The sequence below is a fragment of the Dendrobates tinctorius genome, unplaced genomic scaffold, assembly GCF_039654945.1.
Source record: "Dendrobates tinctorius isolate UK_male_01 unplaced genomic scaffold, ASM3965494v1 ptg000163l, whole genome shotgun sequence".
Lineage (NCBI taxonomy): Eukaryota > Metazoa > Chordata > Amphibia > Anura > Dendrobatidae > Dendrobates > Dendrobates tinctorius.
Genome location: NW_027361830.1, coordinates 1,524,179 through 1,546,198, shown reverse-complemented (window position 1 = coordinate 1,546,198; position 22,020 = coordinate 1,524,179). Strand labels below are relative to the sequence as shown.

The 22,020-nt window shown below is 41.5% G+C and overlaps 1 protein-coding gene across 1 annotated transcript in view; it reads left to right on the top strand.

Annotated features, from left to right (window-relative positions):
• EXOC2 (exocyst complex component 2) overlaps positions 1-22,020 on the top strand; it is a 274,558-nt gene that overhangs the window by 89,239 nt on the left and 163,299 nt on the right. The window contains exons 6-8 of the mRNA XM_073550138.1: positions 12,749-12,829; positions 16,888-17,033; positions 20,539-20,620. Of these exons, the coding sequence (XP_073406239.1) occupies positions 12,749-12,829; positions 16,888-17,033; positions 20,539-20,620 (309 nt within the window). The remainder of the gene's footprint in view (positions 1-12,748; positions 12,830-16,887; positions 17,034-20,538; positions 20,621-22,020) is intronic.

Below are 22,020 nucleotides of genomic sequence, written 5' to 3'. Positions count from 1 at the left end.
TTTAGGAGTGGAGTGATACCTTTTTAACTGCATCGACCACCTTGCAATCGCGATCGTGGGGTGTTAATAGTCGTCATCATGAATGAACGTCAAACCGTGATCTCTGGGTCTGCCGAGTACAGTACCTATTAGGTGCTACCATAATAGGATCTAAAACTGGCACGTCTAATACTCTGTAATACGAGAGCTATTAGCAGTAAGACTATTCCGTGTTCAATTCCCATATGGGGGACTGAGGAAAAACCTACAAAACTAATAGTGTGTAAAATATAAAAAAAATTTAAAAAATTCACTTAAAACTATTTTACTATTAAAAACACATTTTTGTACAAATCTAACCAAATACATATATGTTTGGCATCGCCGCATCCTTAACTACCTGAAATACAAAACTCACAAACCATTTATCCCTTACAGTGAAAACCATAAAAAATCAATTAGAAACACACGAAAAAATGCTGTTTTTACATTATAATGACAGAAAAAAAGTGGAATAAAGCTCAGGTCTGTCAACTGTCGATGGAAATATTGGAGGTGTCCAAGTTAGGCTGGAAAACAACATGGCTTCCAAAAAACAATCTAGTTAAATCAGCGTTCTCAAAGCCAAATGGCCCCCTCCCTTTTGAGCTCTGCAGTGTGCCAACCTGCAGTAAAATTCCACATACGGTACATATATCATTGGTGTAGCAGGGAGAACCTACTTACCGGTAATTATCATTTATTCCAGAAGCACAAGTTGGGTACAATGTATCGGGCACTATGCTGGCATATTTGGAATTTCCCCAGTTCATCATCCACTGGACAGTGCTCATTTCTGGAAAACACCTTTAAGGCCAGAATAGTCATTAGGCACACAAATTAATTTCCAGGTGGAATTTCCTAATTTTGAAGGTTTTCTTCTATGCTGACAACTTAGGGGCGATGCAAATGGCACCCGCAAGCTATTCAAGGAAAATTGTCTCTCCAAAAGTCAAGTAGCGCTTTTTCCTTCTGAGCCGTGTGTATGCCCAAATGCTAGTATTTTTTTTCTGTTTTTCTTCCCTGTGAAAAGGATCTGTTTATTGCTTACTGTATCGGTGGAAGGAAACGGATGGCTAATTATCGGATTTGTTGTCCATAGACTTTAATGTTAAAAAAAGCAAAAAACTGTAATCACTTTCTTAAAAACAGACAAAATAAGTTTTGTCTGTACAACTTTTTTTGACAACTGATTACTTCTGGATCCATTCTCACGGATGATTACTGGACATGTGAACATAGCCTCATGTTAATAACTAATTTGCCTTATGTTGTTGGATTAGCATTAAAATCCACCTATTTAATACCTCAGTAAGTGGCTTCACTTTGCGTTTTCTTTTTTTGTAGAAGTCCAGAATTGGCAGAGAGAGACTAAATATATTTTAGACATCCCTTCATTTTTTTTTTGTTCCGTGAAACTTTCTTCCTCTCTCGTCAGAAATTTCTGTTTGTTCCGTTAATCTTCGGTACACACCTTGTCAGTGGCTTCTTCAGGAGTTTCATGGTAGATTAGTTTTTTGAATGTAAATAGTGGCTATTTTTCAGGAGAACCTATTGGACATTATAAGTAGGTGCTGTCCGTCGGCGCTCCTGGTGCCCATCGTGCTATGTCACAATATGGCCACATTCACACGTTCAGTGTTTAGTCAGTATTTGACAACAGTATTTGTAAGCCAAAATCACGAGCGAGTTAAAAAATACAGATCGTTGCACTCCTGATTTTTGGCTTATAAATACCGATGTGAAAAAATAATGACCAAATGCTGAATGAGTGAGCTTGGCCTATGAACTATAATCACAAGCCACAATACAAATGTGAACAAAAGTTGCACATGATTTTAGTACTAGTGCATGTTTGCACCCATGTTACGGTCCCTGCCTCACCATAGTCTGTTGGCTCGAGCTCACTGCTTCGTAGATCCCTAAAAAGCTGTCCGTTCTGGTCATTAGTCTTGGGCCCGGACTAGAATACTATGGGTTCAAAAATGTGCCTGTGCTGCTCTTGTGTAAGAAAGTTTCCTTATTCATGACATTGTTTAGCATCCAGTTAAATAAGTGCCCCCGTAGCCACAATCCTGGATCTGTTGCGTGCTGAATACTTTCTAACATTACAGACTTTGAGAAGCAACACCACCTCATAGGATAAATATTTCTTTTCTTTTCACCATTACAAAGTCGATTTGCTGCTGTTAAAGTAAAGACGCTATTTTTCAATTACGTCCTCTCTAAAGCGATCATTTGCCAACTGGCGTTAGACTTCCTGAGAAAATATTCTACAGGGCCCTCCCCATAAACTAGGAATTCTAGAGCAGGAATGCTATGAAATAAGTGCTTGATTGTATATATGTGTTATGTAAATGTTGTCTCCTAGGAATGAAGGGGGCTCTTTAGTCCCACCTGTAACTCTATGTCCAACTCCTTAATGAGCCTTGCCACGTGACTTAGCCAGTCCAAAGTCTTTTCTAAAACGAAAAAGCACCCATCCTCAGACAGTTTTTTGGTGTTCATGGCCTTCATCATTGCACAGTAGTTTACTGGTTGGCTGGGTGAGAGGTTTAGGGTGTACTATTTGTTCTTTTGGAGGCCGCCAAACCGATAGGTATTTTGTATTCCAATGTTACCTCTGGCTACCACTCTTTCAAAACATTGAAAAAATGTACATTCCATGGTGTAGAGTAGGATATATAATGCCCGGGTCCTATGAAGCGATGGCAGATGTAGGACTTGATGATATACTGTAGATTACATGGATACATTGCGCCTATACCCAATTTAGAGTTAATACAGATGTACTGTAGCTTGTGCAGTTCTAAAATTAATGGATGCCATTGTCTGCTCCAGTACACAGTATCACCTTGGACCATATTCTGTTAGAAAGGCTTTTACTGATTTAAAGGGATTTTCTCATTCCAAATATTAGTGCACATTGCCACGATAAGTGTCTGACACTCCGGCGTCCGTCTGCTTTCATTTCCATTGATCACTAGAATAAAGGCGACTTTAGCCTACCGTATGTGTTGAATGACTAATATCGTTGTCCATGTGGCTGCCTGTAAAAATCTGAACATAAATGAAGTGGCACTGTGCTTTCCTAGCAGTTGGGTATTATTAGGATAGCACTTGCCATTAGAACATTGGTGGCATATTCCAATGGCATGCCACCAATGTCTGTGATCATGACAAGCACTTCTGGTTTAAAAAGTACCTGGCATATTGGTATATGTGGTTCCTAGTGGCACAGTATCTAATAATTAGTGATTGTATACTGGATTTTTAAAATTCTGTTCTGTGTGTATATTCCTATTCTCATATTTTTAAGCAGATTTATGAGATTAAAGGGAGTCTGCCAGCCCAAACCAAGTATAGACTAAATACATGGCCTTGTAGAGGATATAGCACCCTCGGCATGGCCAAGAGACTCCGTGCACTTTTCCACTCCCTGGTTTTGCCTGCCCCGCCGCCCTCTCTGGTGATTGACAGTTCTGGTCTGAGCTTCCTCTGCAGACAGCTTTCGTTCAAGATCTCCAGATAAGCCAGGGAGGAAGGCAGGGAATGCAAAGCCAGAGGGAGCCTCTTGGCCACACCAAGGGTGCACCGAATACACTACTTGGCAGAAGGGATTAAACTCCTGTATCTGCAGAATGGATGCAGCAATTAGAACACTATATGTGCGAATTTTTTTTTTTGTTTTTTTATAGGGGCAACATCCCTTACATGGCTAAGTATCTAGTTTATACTGACATTTTGGGCTGGCAGATTTCTTTACATTTGCTGCCATTTATAAGTGCTTTACTTCTCGTGTACCGGTGATTAAAATCCCATGGCTTCCACTATAATATTAGAAATGTGGAAATATTGTTTGTGATTGTTTCTACAGTAGTCCAGTCAAAAGGCTTACTGTGTGACTGCCAGTTTTTACATTCACGTATGTACAATAATTTGTAGTGTCAACAGGCTTACATCTAATATCACCGCTCTCTACTGCAGAGCAGGAAAGTTTTAATTGGCTGCCACATTAGTGCCATATGCCGTGGGTGATCTATTTATTTTCATATCGGTTCCTTTCAAATTAATTAAACTGCAAACTTCAGTGGGATTATATAATTGCCTGTTTGACAGTTAGAATTTCGGATGCAAGCGATTCCCACAGGATTGAGCAGGAAAATCTGAAATTGACATATTATTATTTTTCTATTAAAGGGTATCTGGCTTTTTTCTTCCCTATTACTCAACCGAGAATGGTCAGTAGAAGGGTTCATTATTCATTTACTTCTATAAACTGTACATAGTTTTCAGTTTCGCAAAATATTTTTGCAATTTAAAATTGCATTAAATGTCGAGTTATTTTGCACTGATTTTCTGTTATGTTTTCAGTTACGTTATGTTATAGGATGTTTTGTTCACCATTCCAGCTTCAGTCTCAATTCCAAATTAGTCTGGTTTCGTGTTACGACAGAGCTATGCATCATGAGAGCGAAGATGAAAGTAGCAGCATTAATTTCTATGCATTCTACTCAATCACTACTGTGACATAAAGGAGCAGTCTCTTCCGATCTCTGGGGGTCTGTCCACTGGGACCCCAGTGATCCTGAAAACTGGGCCATTGTGAATGGAGCAGTAGTCGTGCATGTGCGCTGCCTTTCCATCCAATTTTAAAAGGACTGCTAAAGATAGCTGCGCGTTGCACCCAACTGGTCTTCGGCTCTCCCATAAGAATAGAGAGGTGGTGCACATTATCCACCACTTAATCTACACCGTGCCCTGGAGAGCCCTGTTCTCAGAATCGGTGAGAATACCACTTCAAAGTGTGCCTGTCATTTGCTATAAATATGTATTTTTTTGTCTTGTGTTAAGCCCCTGTTCTATTGAATTTGACTCTGAATTTTTCTGACTCACAGAAAAATGGAATAAAAAGCAATCAAAAATTTGTATGTTAAACAAGAAAATTTGGTATAATTGAAAGCATCAACTCGTCCTGCAAAAAACAACGCTTAAACATCTGTGTTGGGGAAAAAAGTTAAAAAACCGATGATCTTTTTCCTAAAGTGGATTCAATGGCGATTTTGCTCGTTTTTCTGGCAGCTCTGCAATCGGCATATTTTTTTTTTTTTATTTGTTGTTTAACAAACATGCTACGTTTAGCCACTTCACGGTTTCCGGACCCTGAAGAGTTTAAAAGAAGCAATAAAAGCCTGAAACATAGGTAATAAAAGACTGAACATGTGCACTGCAACGTCATTTTGGCACTTTGCACTCAGTTTGGCCTCTGTTCTAATTGTGTCTTATCATTTTAGGTATCTTTAGAGCACAAAAATTGGTCGAAAACATGTTGTGTGCATGGCTAAATGTCCAGAGTGACTCCATCTGCCTCATTATAGTGAATATATCTATTGGGTTTTTGTCTTAATCACATTTTTGGGGGATGTAGATGAAATCCCCAATGTAAGTGCTCAACATACAGCACAGGATAATTATGAACCTAGCTTTATAAGGAAAGTGGTTAAAAATGTCATATACCACAAAATGGCACCCCAAAAATCTTCACCTTTTCCACAAAAAATGAAATCCTTCCCTTAGGTCCATCATCTGTAAGTTGTTTCACATCTGATCCCTGCAGTGTTATACAGCCACATATGGTGTATGGTGGAACTCTGGTTACGAACTAGATACGTTCTGTAACTATTTTTTTTACCTGGATATGTATGTAAGTTGAAACAGGCCGGGGTTAAAAAAAAAAAAAAATAAAAAAATCCTAATACCTGCAGTGAGCCCCGGCATGGACAAGGCTGTGAGTCCTGGTCTTCATAGAACAGGATGGAGATGCCGTGCATAACGCTGGAAAGAAGAGATCCGGCTGAGAGGTCAGTTGTGAGATGAGTAGAATAGGGCTTTTTTTTGTTTGTTTTTGAACATCCAACATATATAACTAGATGTCATATGTAATTTGGATATTTACTGCCACATTTGGTAAAAATTGTATAATAAATTGTGTTTTCCTTTTTTTTATTACCCTTTGTGTGAATTGCAATTTTGAGGCTAAAGTAACATTTTAGCAGCAAATCCATACTTTTTTTTGTTTTTTTGGCTACATTTTCTAAAAATTTTATTATGTAGTTTGTGGTTTAAAAATGCTCATCACACCCCTAGATGAATTCCTTGTGGGGTTTATTACCCAAATGAGGTCATTTGTGGGCGTTTCGGAGGTTCTGTAAATAATAATAATAATCTTTATTTTTATATAGCGCTAACATATTCCGCAGCGCTTTACATTTTTGCACACATCATCATCACTGTCCCCGATGGGGCTCACAATCTAAATTCCCTATTAGTATGTCTTTAGAATGTGGGAGGAAACCGGAGTGCCCGGAGGAAACCCACCCAAAAACGGGGAGAACATACAAACTCCTTGCAGATGTTGTCCTTGGTGGGATTCGAACCCAGGACCCCAGCGCTGCAAGGCTGAAGCGCTAACCACTGAGCCACCGTGCCGCCCCGCCAACATGCCACCGTGCCGCATAAATGCAATATGGTGTCCAAACTTGCACTGCAAAAATCAAATGACTTTCCATTCCAAGCCCTACCACTTGCCCAAACATTAGCCACATTTTAACCACCATTAAGGATTCTGTCAGTGACAAAAACCGCTGATCAGCACTGCTCCATTGGATAACATTGGTCCAAGTGCAATCTGATAAAACATTGGGTTGCACTCGTCCGATGTTAATGTGAGCGAGCTCTAAAGTACATTGTGTCACAAAAGAAATAATCTCGGAATCACTGGAATCTGTTGATGCGTTCCAGAGTTATTACCACATAGTGAGACTAGTCAGATTTGAGAAATGGGGCTCTGTCATTCAACTCAGGGGTTAATGTGACTTCTGTCAGGTGTTCCCAGTTGAAGCTAGCAGAATTAGGATTTCTGCTCTATAATTACTTTTTTTTTCACGATGCTTAACGTATAACATAGATTTAAACTATAAATATGTCAAGACCTTGTGCAGTTGTTCCTCTTCTGAGTGATGATGGGGACTTCTGATCATCGGATGTCTCTGTTCAACTTGTTGACACGGCAAATATCTACTGCAACCAATCCCCGGCAGAAGAGGGCGATCTCAGTGATGTCGACAGTGATTGGCTGCAGCAGTCATACATCATGTCGACACAGCATTGATGGATGTAGAAAAATCAAAGTCATTGGGATGGGGAATGGGAATGCCTTGACATGGGAACCGTGGGAAGTTGGTAAGGTGAGTATGTCATCTTTGTTACAATACATTATTCAGTTTGTTTGTTTTTTTCTTTTTATGTTTTTTTTTGTGTTTTTTTTATAAGCCCTAATTAATATAGTTTTGAAATGTCTGAAGTTTTGAACCAGTGTGGCCTCTATGATGTACCAGGATTTCCCTCATAAGTATTGATTTTTTTAGTAATGGCTGATATTGTTAGTAAATTTGTGCTCTGTGTCCTTTCTGTTCTCGAGGAAGGGAGTTGTTAAAATCACTTTTTTTTGTATTTCTCAGAAGGTACCGATTCACCTTGCGTCTCCTGTGAGTCCTTGGGGCGGTGTTGCCCTGAGAATGAGCATGTAGTGTTGTGTCGTCAGTACCCTTCTGCTTTAGCAAGTTCTCTATGTGGGATTGCTATACTCCGTGATTTGCAATGTTCCATTGATGATTCGTAGAACTAATAAATCGTAACCGTGCAGAGCGCCCGGGCATGCAGCAATGTCAAGTTTACATGTCATCCCTCATTGAGTTTTATTGATGTGTATAAAGGAACATGAGACCGCTCAGTGTGTCTTTGGGGTAGATGTAATTCTTTAGGAAGTATTTTTACTTATTGGTTTTCTTTCTGCACTCCATAGTTTGATGTAACCCTGTGAAAATATATGTTCTAGAGACATGCCACCCAAATAAATCATGTAGATGGGTGGCATAGCAATGCTTATTTTACTATAAGGCTTTTCTCCATAGATCTCTTAAATTTGACAAGACTGGTGTACTTACTTTGAAAATGTGTGTCCGAATGGCTGCATCTCCTGATATCAAATTGAGCTTTTTAGGAGTCCAGTTGAAAAATGAGAGTTGATAATTCCAAGTGTATTCAGTCTCCATCCACCCAGTCTGACTGCTGCAGCTTGTACTGAGCAGTGTGAGACCTCAGCAGCTGGAGGGGCACTGATGGGACTGTCATTTGACATGAGCACTGTAGCTTTTGTATACTAGCTACTTTATTACATTAACTTGTTCTTTATCCACATTAAAAACTTGTCATAACTCAAACAAATGCAACCTGCTTCTCTATTAACAGGGGAAATACATGAGACCCCTGTTCTCATGAATAATGGATGGATCCCCTCTAAATATATACACTCATCTGTTCTAGACATAGGTGATATCTATTGATTTTAAAACCTTGTAACCATAGGGGCTGACTTAAACTTTTTGTTATAGTAGTCCAAAATCACAGTTTTTTTTAAATATTTGTGGCTTTCCAGTTTTGGAAAATCCTGTCCTTAGGTGTGGTTAATACTAATAAAAAAAAGTTCTTTTCTCACCCTTGTCTGGTCCAGCATTCAGTCTCTGCCATTGCTCCCAATATCTACAGCCAATCTATGAGCTCAGCAACTCGTGCCGTCTTCTCAGGCAGAGCCACTGAGCTCCGTTCATGGCTGCAGTGCTGTCTACATGACGTCAGTGCTCCACACAATAACCGACACTGGGAGCAGTGATATGGGCCCAGTGAGGGTGAGTAAAGGCCCAGGTTTTTTGTTGTTGTTTTTTTTTTTTTTTAATAAACTGCACCTAGAGACAATGGTTTTCTGAAATTAAAAATACCACTTTAAAAAAGAGGTACCGTATATACTCGTATATAAACCGCCTCGTGTATAAGCCGACCCCCTTAATTTTGCCACAAAAAACTGGGAAAATGTATTGACTCGCGTATAAGCCTAGGGTGGAAAATGCAGCAGTTAATGGTAAATTTCAAAAATAAATAGATACCAATAAAAGTAAAATTAATTGAGACATCAGTAGGTTAAATATTTTTGAATAGCCATATTGAATCAGAAGCCCCATATAATGCTCCATACAAAATACATCCCATATAATGCTGCACAAAGGTTAATAATGGCGCCATATGATGCTCCATAGAATAATATACCCTATATGCTGCTCCATAAAGGTTATGTCCCCATAAGACGTTCCATAGATTATGCCCCATATGCCACCCCCATAAGATGCTCCATTGAATATCCCCCCATACGCTGCCACCATAAGATGCTCCTTTGAATATGCCCCCATATACTGGTCCATATATATTTGGACAGAGACAACATTTTTCTAATTTTGGTTCTAGACATTACCACAATGAATTTTAAACAAAACAATTCAGATGCAGTTGAAGTTCAGACTCTTACAGCTTTCATTTGAGGGTATCCACATTAAAATTGGATGAAGGGTTTAGGAGTTTCAACTCCTTAACATGTGCCACCCTGTTTTTAAAGGGACCAAAAGTAATTAAACAATTGACTCCAAGGCTATTTCATGGACAAGTGTGGGCAATCCCACAAAAAACGAAAAAGCCCATCCGAGAAATTGCTACAACATTAGGAGTGGCAAAATCTACAGTTTGGTACATCCTGAGAAAGAAAGAAAGCACTGGTGAACTCATCAATGCAAAAAGACCTGGGATCCCACGGAAGACAACAGTGGTGGACGATCACAGAATAATCTCCATGGTGAAGAGAAACCCCTTCACAACAGCCAACCAAGTGAACAACACTCTCAAGGAGGTAGGCGTATCAATATCCAAATCTACCATAAAGAGAAGACTGCATGAAAGTAAAAACAGAGGGTTCACTGCACGGTGCAACCCACTCATAAGCATCAAGAACAAAAAGGCTAGACTGGACTTTGCTAAAACACATCTAAAAAAGCCAGCACAGTTCTGGAAGAACATTCTTTGGACAGATGAAACCAAGATCAACCTCTACCAGAATGATGGAAAGAGAAAAGTATGGCGAAGGCGTGGTACATGTAGCTCATGATCCAAAGCATACCACATCATCTGTAAAACACAGCGGAGGCAGTGTGATGGCTTGGGCATGCATGGCTGCCAGTGGCACTGGGTCACTAGTGTTTGTTGATGATGTGACACAGGACAGAAGCAGCCGAATGAATTCTGAGGTATTCAGAGCCATAGTGTGTGCTCAGATCCAGCCAAATGCAACCAAACTGATTGGTTGTCGTTTCATACTACAGATGGAAAATGACCCAAAACATAAAGCCAAAGCAACCCAGGAGTTTATTAAAGCAAAGAAGTGGAATATTCTTGAATGGCCAAGTCAGTCACCTGATCTCAACCCACTTGAGCATGCATTTCACTTGTTAAAAACTAAACTTCAGACAGAAAGGCCCACAAACAAACAGCAACTGAAAACCACCACAGTGAAGGCCTGGCAGAGCATCAAAAAGGAGGAAACACAGCATCTGGTGATGTCCATGAGTTCAAGACTTCAGTCAGTCATTACCAACAAAGGGTTTTCAGCCAAGTACTAGAAATGAACATTTTATTTACAATTATTTAATCTGTCCAATTACTTTTGGTCCCTTTAAAAACAGGGTGGCACACGTTAAGGAGCTGAAACTCCTAAACCAATTTTAATGTGGATACCCTCAAATGAAAGCTGAAAGTCTGAACTTCAACTGCATCTGAATTTTTTTGTTTAAAATTCATTGTGGTAATGTCTAGAACCAAAATTAGAAAAATGTTGTCTCTGTCCATATATATGGACCTAACTGTATGCCCCCATAAGATGCTCCACTGAATATGCCCCCATATGCTGCCCCCATAAGATGCCCCATAGATTATGCCCCCATATATTGCTGCTACCGCTACTGCAGGTATTTAAAAAAAATAAGAAATACTCCTGGGGGCCAGGTGGCGGTGTGCTGAGCAGGAGGAGGGACAGGTGTCGCCTCTGGCTCAGGACCAGGCACCTGAGATATTCACCTGTCCCGGTTCCATCGCTGCTTGCATCTGTCTGCCCGCCGGGTCCCGCTGTCAGTGACTGTTCAGGCAGAGGGTGTGCACTGACTACGTCATCGCACCCTCTGCTGTCTGAACATCACTGACAGAGGGACACGGCAGGCAGACAGTGGCGAGCAGCGTTGGATCCGGGACAGGTGAATATAGCATATACTTACCTTCCCCTGGCACATCTCTGCAGCCCCGTTCTCCCACGGTCTCCCTTCCTTCCTTCAGCGGTCACGTTGTACCGCTCATTAAAGTCATAAATGTGCGCATATTCATGACTTTAATGAGCGGTACCATGTGACTGCTGTAGGAAGGAAAGGAGACTGTGGGACAAGCAGGGGGGCTGCAGAGACCACGCCAGGGGAGGTCAGTATGATGTGACACCCCCGCTCCCCCTCCCCACCTACCCCCTGGCTATATAACTCGCGTATAAGCCGAGAGGGGGACTTTCAGCCCAAAAAAAAGCGCCTTCCGAGGAAGCTGTGCCAAACGCGCGTCGGGGCAGAGGTGACGGCCGGGACTCCCCCACCAGCATATACTGGTATGTAATCACGTATCATGTTTAACATGTTTTGTCAACTTTACATAGGGTAACGCCTTTTGTGAGGGCTAGTTGTTAGTCTGTGATACATTTTACAATTCTAGAGTTTTTCATCTATACCCGTGGTGGGCACATGTTCTGTCTAGGAATATACTTGGTGGTGTTTTTCTTTCCCTATGTTATTTACATATTTGTCATTGTTATCACTATGTGGATTACATCAGATATATTTTGCTGTGTAGTGGTGGGAAGTTCCATGGCTTGAAGTCCCTCCTTATTTTCCAGTATCTTTCTTGTGTACTTTGTTTTTACAAACTTCAATAAAGTATGATATTTTAATTATTGATACGCCATTGTGTGGTACCAAGTCCTTTTGATACACTTCTTTGTTACCGCAATAGTACATTTAATGTTCTGTGGGGTATCACCCTTCAGGGGTAAAATATAATTATTTGTGCAATTTTTTGTGATAATACAATTCAATTCAGTGTCACTTCATTCAATAAATATATCGGTGGTGGACCAACTGATGTCATTCATTGAGGTATTTGTTGGAGGCGTATACTTATTTTTTTCTTGTTTAATATCAGAGGTGTATATCTTGGAATATGTCAGGTTTAAAGGGGTATTCTCATCTCCAAGATTCTATCCCAGTATGTAGTAAATATAGTAAGAGTAGTGTTGGCAAATGCCTCCAATTGGAAATGTAGTATAGTTCATCTGATAAGCTATGTCGCGTTCTCCATGTAGGGCACTGCAGTAGCTTAGGTATCCATGGTTACTACCACTAGCAACTAACTAACCAACTATATGAGTGGTCATAATCATGGATACCTAAGCAACTGCAATGCCCTGCATGAGGAAAGCGACATAGCTTATCAGGAGAACTATACTGCCTTTCTAATTGGAGGTATTTGCTAACATTACTATTATTATATCTCTTACATATTGGGATAGGCTCTTGGAGATTGGAGTACTCCTTTAAGGACAAGTTAAGGAAAGCCACATCTGTATAGTAACTCTGGTCGCTTAGAGCACTGAAATCTTCCGTCTTTTTGCAGGCCGAATTTGATGTGTTACTTGCTGTATGTGCAGTTGTAGCAGGAGCCTTGTTATCTGGCAAACACCCTGTAATGATCTTCTATTTTCCAGCAATCCATCAAAAACTGGAGGCGGATGGCACGGAAAAAGTGGAAGGGTCAATGACGCAAAAATTGGAGAAAGTTCTGAAAAGTAAGTGTTGTGTTCCCTAGAAAACATCTCTTTGCAGCTAAACTGCTTCCTTTCATTCCTCTCCTGCAAGCATCATTCTTCCACAGAGAAAGTCACTTAAAAAGCAGTGAGTCACACTCATTATGCGAAAACTGTAAGATCCGATGATGGAGTGTCTCTGACTTTACAGTCCCCATGTAATGAAAGCAGCACTATTTTTGCGTTGTACCCTTGTGCCAAGGTATGTAGAAGGGATGGAGTCCTCTTTTTTTTCCACTGTAATATTGATATAATAACTTCCTAAGTTTGTTTGACTTTTCGAGTTCTGGGCTCAGTCTGTGACTTACTTAGAAAGTTCCCCAGTAGACGTAGCTAGCTGGAATGGCACCTGCATTGTGTATGGAACAGAAATGTCATTTAAAGTGAACTTCTGGTTCTGTGTAAAATAAAGCTGACTTGGTGTATAAGGACAAGTCCTGCAGCTTTGATGTCTGCCCGGTTTCTAATCCTCATTGGAATGTCTGCTTGCTGTCAGTGAATAGGAGTATATATTTTTCCGTCCAGAGGCTTTTAAACCTCGTCTCCTTGCTGAGAGCTTGACAGAATAACAACCATTCCAGACTACTGGGTGATCGAAATAAATCAACATCAACACATTTCTAATCATGATGGATAGTTTGCTTCAAGATCTTGGTGTAGGCACAGTGTATCCGCGTAGTCAGGTCAGACGTAGCCATTTTTTGCTCTTATTTTCCCCCGACGCCTCCCAAGTAATTCCACTTTTTGTTTATATACGGTTGTAGCGCTATGGGGTTCTTCATGCATCACTACGTTTTATAGTTTATGTACACGCCCTGAGAGAATCTTGGTTAAAAGCCTAAAAATTAACACTGCATAGAAAGGCCCATATCTCAAACGGTGTAAAAATAATATACTGGGCAGCTTTGACCTGGTGACAGGTCCTTTTTAAAGGTAACCTGTCATATCTAAAAAGGCTATTTAGCTGCAAAAATGAGATTAATAGCTTTCTAAAGCCATGCAGCCGTTGCACTGAAAGCCTGGCTGCCGTAGGAAATTAGATTTATTCCTCCTGGCAGCCTCAGGCTTTCAGTCATAGAGGCGCAGTCGGCACGGCTTCAGTCACTGCTCAGTTCATACTGATCGGCAGTTCTAACCACTTCCCGTCGTTAACTGACCGCGAGCTCAGCACTGACGCAGTAGTGACTGAAGCCGTGTCGGCCGCACCCTTATAACTGAAAGCCTGAGGCTGCCAGGGAGAATAAAGATAATTTCTCCCCGGCAGCCAGGCTTTCAGTAGAAGCGATGCGAAGCTTCAGAACGCTAAAGGGAATCTGAGAGCAGGTTTTTGCTATGTAATCTGATGACAGAGTAAGGTATAGTTAAAAAAAAAAGATTTCAGCGATGTGTCATTTATCAAGCTGTGTGCTCTTGTTTACTTACAATGAAAGTTTTATTATCGTGACATTATCATTGCTGTGACTAGCTGGCCACATGAGCACTGGTTTAACACCCTCTCCTGTGATAGGCAGCTATAGTCTATAGACTATGTACACAGAGACTCTGTTGTGGGCAGGGGAAGCTTTCTCCGCTCTGCTTCATGATGAATCTACGAACTCTAAATGTGTCACAACTGCTGCACCCAGTATTATAAGTCATACATTATTGGATTCAGATTCTCTTTGCCTACACCCTACTGCTCTCCGATGGGGTAGCAAAAATCTGCTGACCAATTCCCTCCAATACTGTTTTTTTTTTTTTAAATGACCGGTTCCCTTTAATCCCTTACCTATCTTGGACGTACTCAGTACATCTTGGTCAGCAGGTACTTACCGACCTTAGATGTACTGAGTACATCCAGGCGATTTTACCCGTACAGAGGCTGTACGCACACGACTGCTGCCAGGTGACAGCTGACATCCACCGCTCAGTGCAGGAGCGATGCCCGCACTGCTCCCGGCACTTTAACCCCCTAATAAATACTTTCATCTCTAACGATCGCAGCATTTCTCAGTCATGCTGAGGGAGGAAGCCCCCTCTGCTCTGTGATCAGCACCCCCACAACGTCATTGCAGGGCCTGGTGGTTGCCATGGTGACCCGATGTCGTCATGATAACATCTGGGTCACCAAGCCATGGCAAGCCCCTCAGACCATGCGTAGAGCACGGTCTCAGGGGCTTGTGTCAGAGAAAAATCTTGTATGCTATTGTGAGGAAACAGAAATAAGAGGGGAGTAGAGATGGAGATCTTGTGAAGATCGGAGGTTGCGTGCAGGTAAATATCGGGAGACTAGGTGACAGATATATGGAGAAGACAGGTTGTGGATGGCTTTGTATGTCATGGTTAGGGTTTTGAACTGGAATCTCTGTTCAACAGGAAGCTAGTGATGGGCTTGACAGAGATGAGAGGCCGAGGAATAGCCGGGGGGGATAGGTGGATTCGTTGGGCATCAGAGTATTGGATAGATTGAAGGGGTGCGAGAGTCTTAGAAGGGAGGCCACAAAGCAGGAGGTTGCAGTAGTCAAGCCGAAAGATGATGAGGTCATGCTCTAATGCTTTTGCAGATTCTTGGTTGAGTAATGTGTGGATCCGGGAAATATTTTTGAGTTGGAGTCAGCAGGAAGTGGAAAGGGCTTGGAGATGTGATTTGAAGGAGAGATCAGAGTCAAGGGTTACCCTGAGACAGCGAGCTTGTGGGACTGAGGAAAGTGGGCAGCCATTGACTTTGATGGATAGGTCTGTTGGGGGGGTCGAGTGAGATGGAGGGAAAGATGATGAATGCTCTTTTATCCATGTTAAGTTTTAGAAATCTAGCAGAGAAAAAAGATGAAATAGCGGACAGACATTGTGGGATTCTGATTAGTAAGGAGGATATATCGGGTCCAGAGTGGTAGATCTGTGTGTCCTCATCATAGAGGTGATATTTAAAGCCGTGGGTCTCCATGAAGGGTCATCATTATAGTGCAAGAAAAAGCTTCCTCAATTGTACATATTTTTTTCAATAAATATTAACATTGGTCTGCGATTTTGTTCAAGTTTTTAATTTTGTCCCTCTGTGTATTTAAGCTTGACATCCCTGCTTTAATGGCAGAATTGTTGTCTGAAACCTCTCTAGATGTGTGTAGTCACTGGAGCAGATGAGAGCATCCCCCGCTCTGGAGATCTGCTGATATAACCAGTATATACAGTATAATGCACAGTACATGTCTGATCGGGTTCCACCATTTGGGATTGGACTGACTAGGACTCTATTGAATTGCTGTGAATCATACATCTCATCAGTGATAATCTTACACCAGGGTCACTCATGGCTGTCCTGTGCTAAATTAGTGCCGTGCTTTCAGCGTTCGGTTTTATTATCTGAGACTCGACTTTTTCCTTTATTTTTTCTCTATTTTTCACACCGCTATTTACACTTGTGAAGGGCAACATTAGCTTTGTTTGGGTGAGGATTTTTATTTTAGAGTTGAAGGGTCCTGCAGAGTTTTAACTTTGTACTTGTATTAAACAATTATTTTAGCCAGTGCTCTCAACTGCTCAGGGCCACCCACAGTGCGGAGTATATGGCACGCAAGCCACCCAGCGAGACTGATGTAATTTCTCCTTCTTTGCTTAAAGTATGGTCAGTAGACCAGATAATGTAGAGACTTTCTGCTGGCAGGGATCAAAACGTTTCCAGTTTTTTCTCCTATTTTCTTTGGGGTGAAGGAATAATTAGGTTAATTCACGGGTAGAGAAATGTGTTCTATTTACAAGCTATATATATCTGTATATATAAAAGGCCTCCTGTATAAGGTAATCACAATAGCACCTTTGTAACCTTTAGGAGAAACTCTGTTACACCAAGACTTGTGAGGAGGGAATTGTTAACAATCATGACGCACTCAAGGGATGGTTAGTCCAGAAAATAATAAAACAAAAAATATCTTCAGCTGCGGTTCATTTGTCATAAGCCAACTGCGTCGTAATCGGTTTTTGGAAGGGAAGAAGAGATTGATTCTTTCCAACCTTGGGTTTGAGAACTTGACAGTTGTATGAAAGACACTGCCTTCTGTTGTCAGGTGCAAGTACCACGGCAGATGCTCTATTTCAAGAAGTGCTGGGCAGGAAAGATAAAGCAGACTCCACGCGAAACGCACTGAACGTTCTCCAGCGGTTTAAATTTTTATTCAACCTTCCCCTCAACATTGAGAAGAACAATCAGAAGGTGAGTTTATGGAAAACAACCATAGAATACAAATTTACTGTATATCCATATATATTTGAATATTTAAAGTTTAAGTAGGTGCATATACAGCGGCTGAAATAAGTATTGAACACGTCACCAATTTTCTACGTAAATATATTTCTAAAAGTGCTATTGACATGAAATTCTCACTGGATGTCGGTAACAACCCATCCAATCTACACAGGCAAAGCATTCCAACCATAAATGTCCATGCATTACGTTATGTGTCATAATGAGAAATGACCCAAAGTAAAAGTATTGAACACATTAAGCAAGAGGTGCAAAAAGCCATGGAAAGTCATGTCACCAGCTGAAATCTATCTGTAATGAGAAACCTATCCTGCCACTTAGTGAAAAATAATATCAACTGGTTCAATTGATGGGCTATAAAAAGGTGCCTCATTACCAAGGTGCCATACAAAAAAAAATGTTATGATGGGTAAAACTAGTGAGAGGTCTCGAGACCTTGGCAACCTTGTTGCAAAACATACTGGTGGCATTGGTTTCAGAAGAATTTCTAAACTACTGAAGGTTCCAGTGAGCACTGATGGGCCATAGTCTGGATGTGGAAAGAATATAATTTCACCATAAACCAGCCATGACTAGGTGTTCCCGCAAGATTTCAGACAGGAATGAAAATAATTATCAGAAGAGTTGTCCAAGTACCAAGGACCACCTGTGAAGATCTACAGAAAGATCTGGAATCAGCAGGTCTAAAGGCCCCATCTCACTAAGCAATCTCGGTAGCGAGATCGCTGCTGAGTCACAACTTTTGTGACACAACGGCGATCTCACCAGCGAGATCGCTGTGTGTGACAGCGATCAGCGAGCGGCCCCCCTGCCGGTATCGCTGATCGCTGCAAGAAATCTCTGGACATTTCTTTGGTCGCTGGTCTCCCGCTGGCCAGCACGCATCGCTGTGTGTGACAGCGGGAGACCAGCGATCAGGTGTAAAAAAATAATAAAAAAAATAAAAAATATAGTTATTCTCACCTTCCGACGTCGCGTTCAGCCATCCTGCCTCTCTCCACGCTCCGGTCCCAGTGATCCTTTGCACGAATGACCGCGAGACTTTGTTATCCCGCGAGACCGTGACATCTCGCGGTCATTCGTGCAAAGGATCACTGGGACCGGAGCGTGGAGAGAGGCAGGATGGCTGAACGCGACGTCGGAAGGTGAGAATAACAATATTTTTTATTTTGATTCTATTTTTTACAGGATGGCAAGCGATGCCGGGCGCTCGGCATCGCTGTGCTGATCGCTGGTGAAGCTGTCTGTATGACAGCTCATCAGCGATCACATAGCGACTTACTAGCGATCCTGACACCTTGATATTGGTGTCGGGATCGCTGGTATGTCGCTTAGTGAGACGGGGCCTTTACTGTTTCAAAGAAATCTATAAGTAATGCACTCAACCTCCACAGCCAGTATGTACGCTCACCATTCAAGACTCCATTGTTTAGAAAAAAGCAAAAAACATGTTCAAGTGCGTTTAAAGTTTTCTCAACAACATTAAGACAAGCCTGTGACATACTGAGAGAATATAGTCTGCTCAGATAAAACCAAAATTTAAATTTTTTTGATGCCAAAATACACACCGTGTTAAAATATGCCAACATTGAAGTTTGGCGGTGGGCACTGGAAAACTTTATGAAATTGAAGGAAGGATGAATGGACAAATGTTCCTAGTCAGTCTTGATAAAAATCTGCTGCCATCTGCCAGGATGATGAAGATGAAACGTCGGTGGACATTTCAGCAAGACAATGATCCCAAGCAGACAGCAAAGGTAACTCTCAATTGGTTTCAGAGAAAGAAAGTTAAGTGCTAGAATGGCCCCAGCCAATCGCCTGACCTGAATCCCATAGAACATTTATGGAAGGATCTGAAGCTCAGAGCTTATAGACTCATAGAAGGAGCCCACGGAACCTTTGGGATATGAAGAGTGTTTGTATGGAAGAAGGGAAAAAAAATCATATTTGAGCAATGTATGCAACTAGTTTCTCCATACAGGAGGTGTCTTCAAGCTGTCATCACCAACAAAGATTTTTGTACGAAGTATTACATACATTTTAGTATTCATTCATTATTGCACATAACTTAGTTTATGGACATCTATGGTTTGATTTCTTTGCCTGTGTGGATTGGATGGGTTATTACCGACATCTAGTGAGAATTTCATGTCAATAGCACCTTTAGAAATAGATTTACTTAGAAAATTGCTGACGTATTCGATACTTATTTCACTCACTGTATATAAGATTATATCAGCACATCCAATAGTAGAGCATATTGTTATTCAAAGCTCTATTGACTAAAATTAACTTTGTGGCAAAACCCCTTTAACGGAAAGACTATGCTGATGACTTTGTATTCGGAAATAGCTGTCAATCACTGATTAAAGACCACCCACTTGACTATTAAGTTCTGAATGAACAGGAATTTCTAAAAATAAAATACGAGTTATATTAAATCTTTCCCCCCAGTCAATCAATCAATCTGTTCAACTTCTCCTGCTCTACAACGTGTATAACATTCTGCTGGCAAACCAGTCAGCTTATTCAGTGTGACAAGTTCCTGATAATATTAAATCTTTAGGATACAGTCCCACCTAATATGCTAGATTACTAGTGATTGATGTATGTATACAAGATTGTGTCTATATAAGCTAAACAAAAGCTTAAGATTTGCCATGTTGGTCCTATAAAGGTGCGGTACATTACTGAAGGGAACTCGTCAGCTGAGTTTTGGGCGGCATGTATCAGAGACCTTCATTCAAAACATATGTTCTACTCTGAAACCCTGCAGTGTTTCAGAGAAAAGCTTAGTTGAAAGTGATGAGGTGACTAGTCACAGAGGTTTGTCTCCACGTGCTTCTTCCCGCCCGCTCAACTAGACTGATGGGGCTCGATAAAGGGTTGACATTGACTACTAGGATTGCTACTTCCTATAGGTGGCACTAGAGTTGTAGTCCTCTTCCTCACTGAAGAGACAATTTGCATATTTCCCAGGCGAGCGTTGCGGCTTAAAAGTCTCCTCAACACTGCATGCCTGACATGTCACTCTCCGTAAGGAGAAATGATACCCCTTGGATCCTGGTCATACGCCCCCGAACCACCCAAACCAAATCTCAACACTTTGCAGACACTGTGTTTCGGGGTTCTGCCCCTCGTCATTGCAAATTGGATTCTGGTTTGGCTTTTATCCTAAGTCATGTGACTAGGCTCTTTAAAGGGTGGACATTGACTTCTAGGATTGCTACCTCCAATAGGTGACACTAGAGTTTTAGTCTTGTTCCTCTCTGAAGAGACAATTTCCATACACACACAAATAGGGAGAAACTTGGCAGTCAACCTGAGTGGGCAGGAGAGAAGATTATGTTAATTTTTAAATATTTTGCAATTCATTATTAAATCACTATAAATAAAAAGGACGCGTAGCTATATTTTCTACATTTGTGACACTGGCATTTTCCCCTTTATTTAGGGCGATTATGATGTAGTTATTAATGATTATGAAAAAGCAAAATCTTTGTTTGGAAAGACGGAAGTAGACGTGTTTAAGAAAGGTGAGACATCCTGTGTTTTTTTTCTTTTTAAATTTCAAATGATTGTGAAAATGAGAAGGACACTTCCTATGTAAAGGAATACGGCATGACCCCTTGTATTTTTGACCAGGTGCACTGCTGTGCAAGAAGCAACTGCACAAGGGGTCCAGCGCTAAAGCAGTGCTTCGTCCGCTTCACACTCGGGATTAGTGGTGATCTTAGCAGCCATTCCTCGACAAATCAGAAAATAGTTGCAAACCCTAGCAATATACCATCACTTTGTATCTTGGGAATAGTCCTTTAAAGAGGACATGTCATTTGCTCAAAAAAAAAAGTTAAATACATTGTACAATCCCCAAGGTCCTCTATTTCTGCTGCTTTTTTTTCCGTGTTTTGTGCTTCTTCCTTCTGAAATATTCACATTTGTTGCTTTTGGAGCGCAGTATGTGGTAATTTCTTGCTTGCAGACCAACTGGATGTTTCTTCAGAGTCTTCTCTAGGGTTCTGTGCTTTCACCTCTCTCTCCCAATCTCTGCTAATCAGAGCTCAATAGCTGGTCTAGTCTGTAAAGCCCCCGTCACACACAGCAAGATCACTAGTGAGATCGCTGATGAGTCACAAGTTTTGTGACGCAACAGCTATCTTGCCAGTGATATCGCTGTGTGTGACACCTATCAGCGACCGGCCCCCCTGCTGGGTTATCGCTGATCATGCTCAAATGGCCTGGACAATTTTTTGATCGTTGGTCTCCCGCTGGCCAGCACGCATCGCTGCGTGTGGCAAGCAGGAGACCAGCGATCAGCGAGCTGGAGCTGGTAACCAAGGTAAACATCGGGTTTCTAAGCGCCGCGCGGCGCTTAGAAACCCAATGTGTACGTTAGATACCAGCGCGCTGGTGCAAGGAGCTGGTAACCAAGGTAAACAGCGGGTTTCTAAGCGCCACGCGGCGCTTAGAAACCCAATGTTTACCTTGAGTTACCAGCTCCCTGCACCAGCGGCTGGTATCTTAACGTACACTGCGGATAACTAAGCGACGTGCGTCGCTTGTTACCCGCGTGTCGCTGTCCTGATCGCTGCTGAGATCTGCCTGTTTGGCAGCTCACCAGCGATCATGTAGCGACACACCAGCGATCCTGACAAGTTCAGATCATTGTCGGGATCGCTGGTGAGTCGCTATGTTTGACGGGGCCCTAAGTCTCAGCTGCTAACTCTGGCAGTGCCTGGGAGTGATAGGTGGAAGCACACCCCCAGAAAAAACTCTGAAGAAACGTCCAGTTGGACTACAGGCTGAAATTTCACATAGTGTGCTAGAAAAGCAACATATATGATTTTTTTAATGCAAATGACAGGTCCTCTTTAATGAATATCTCTCCATGAGAACTAATATAATTGCCAAAGTTTGGCTTGTTATATCCCATTCA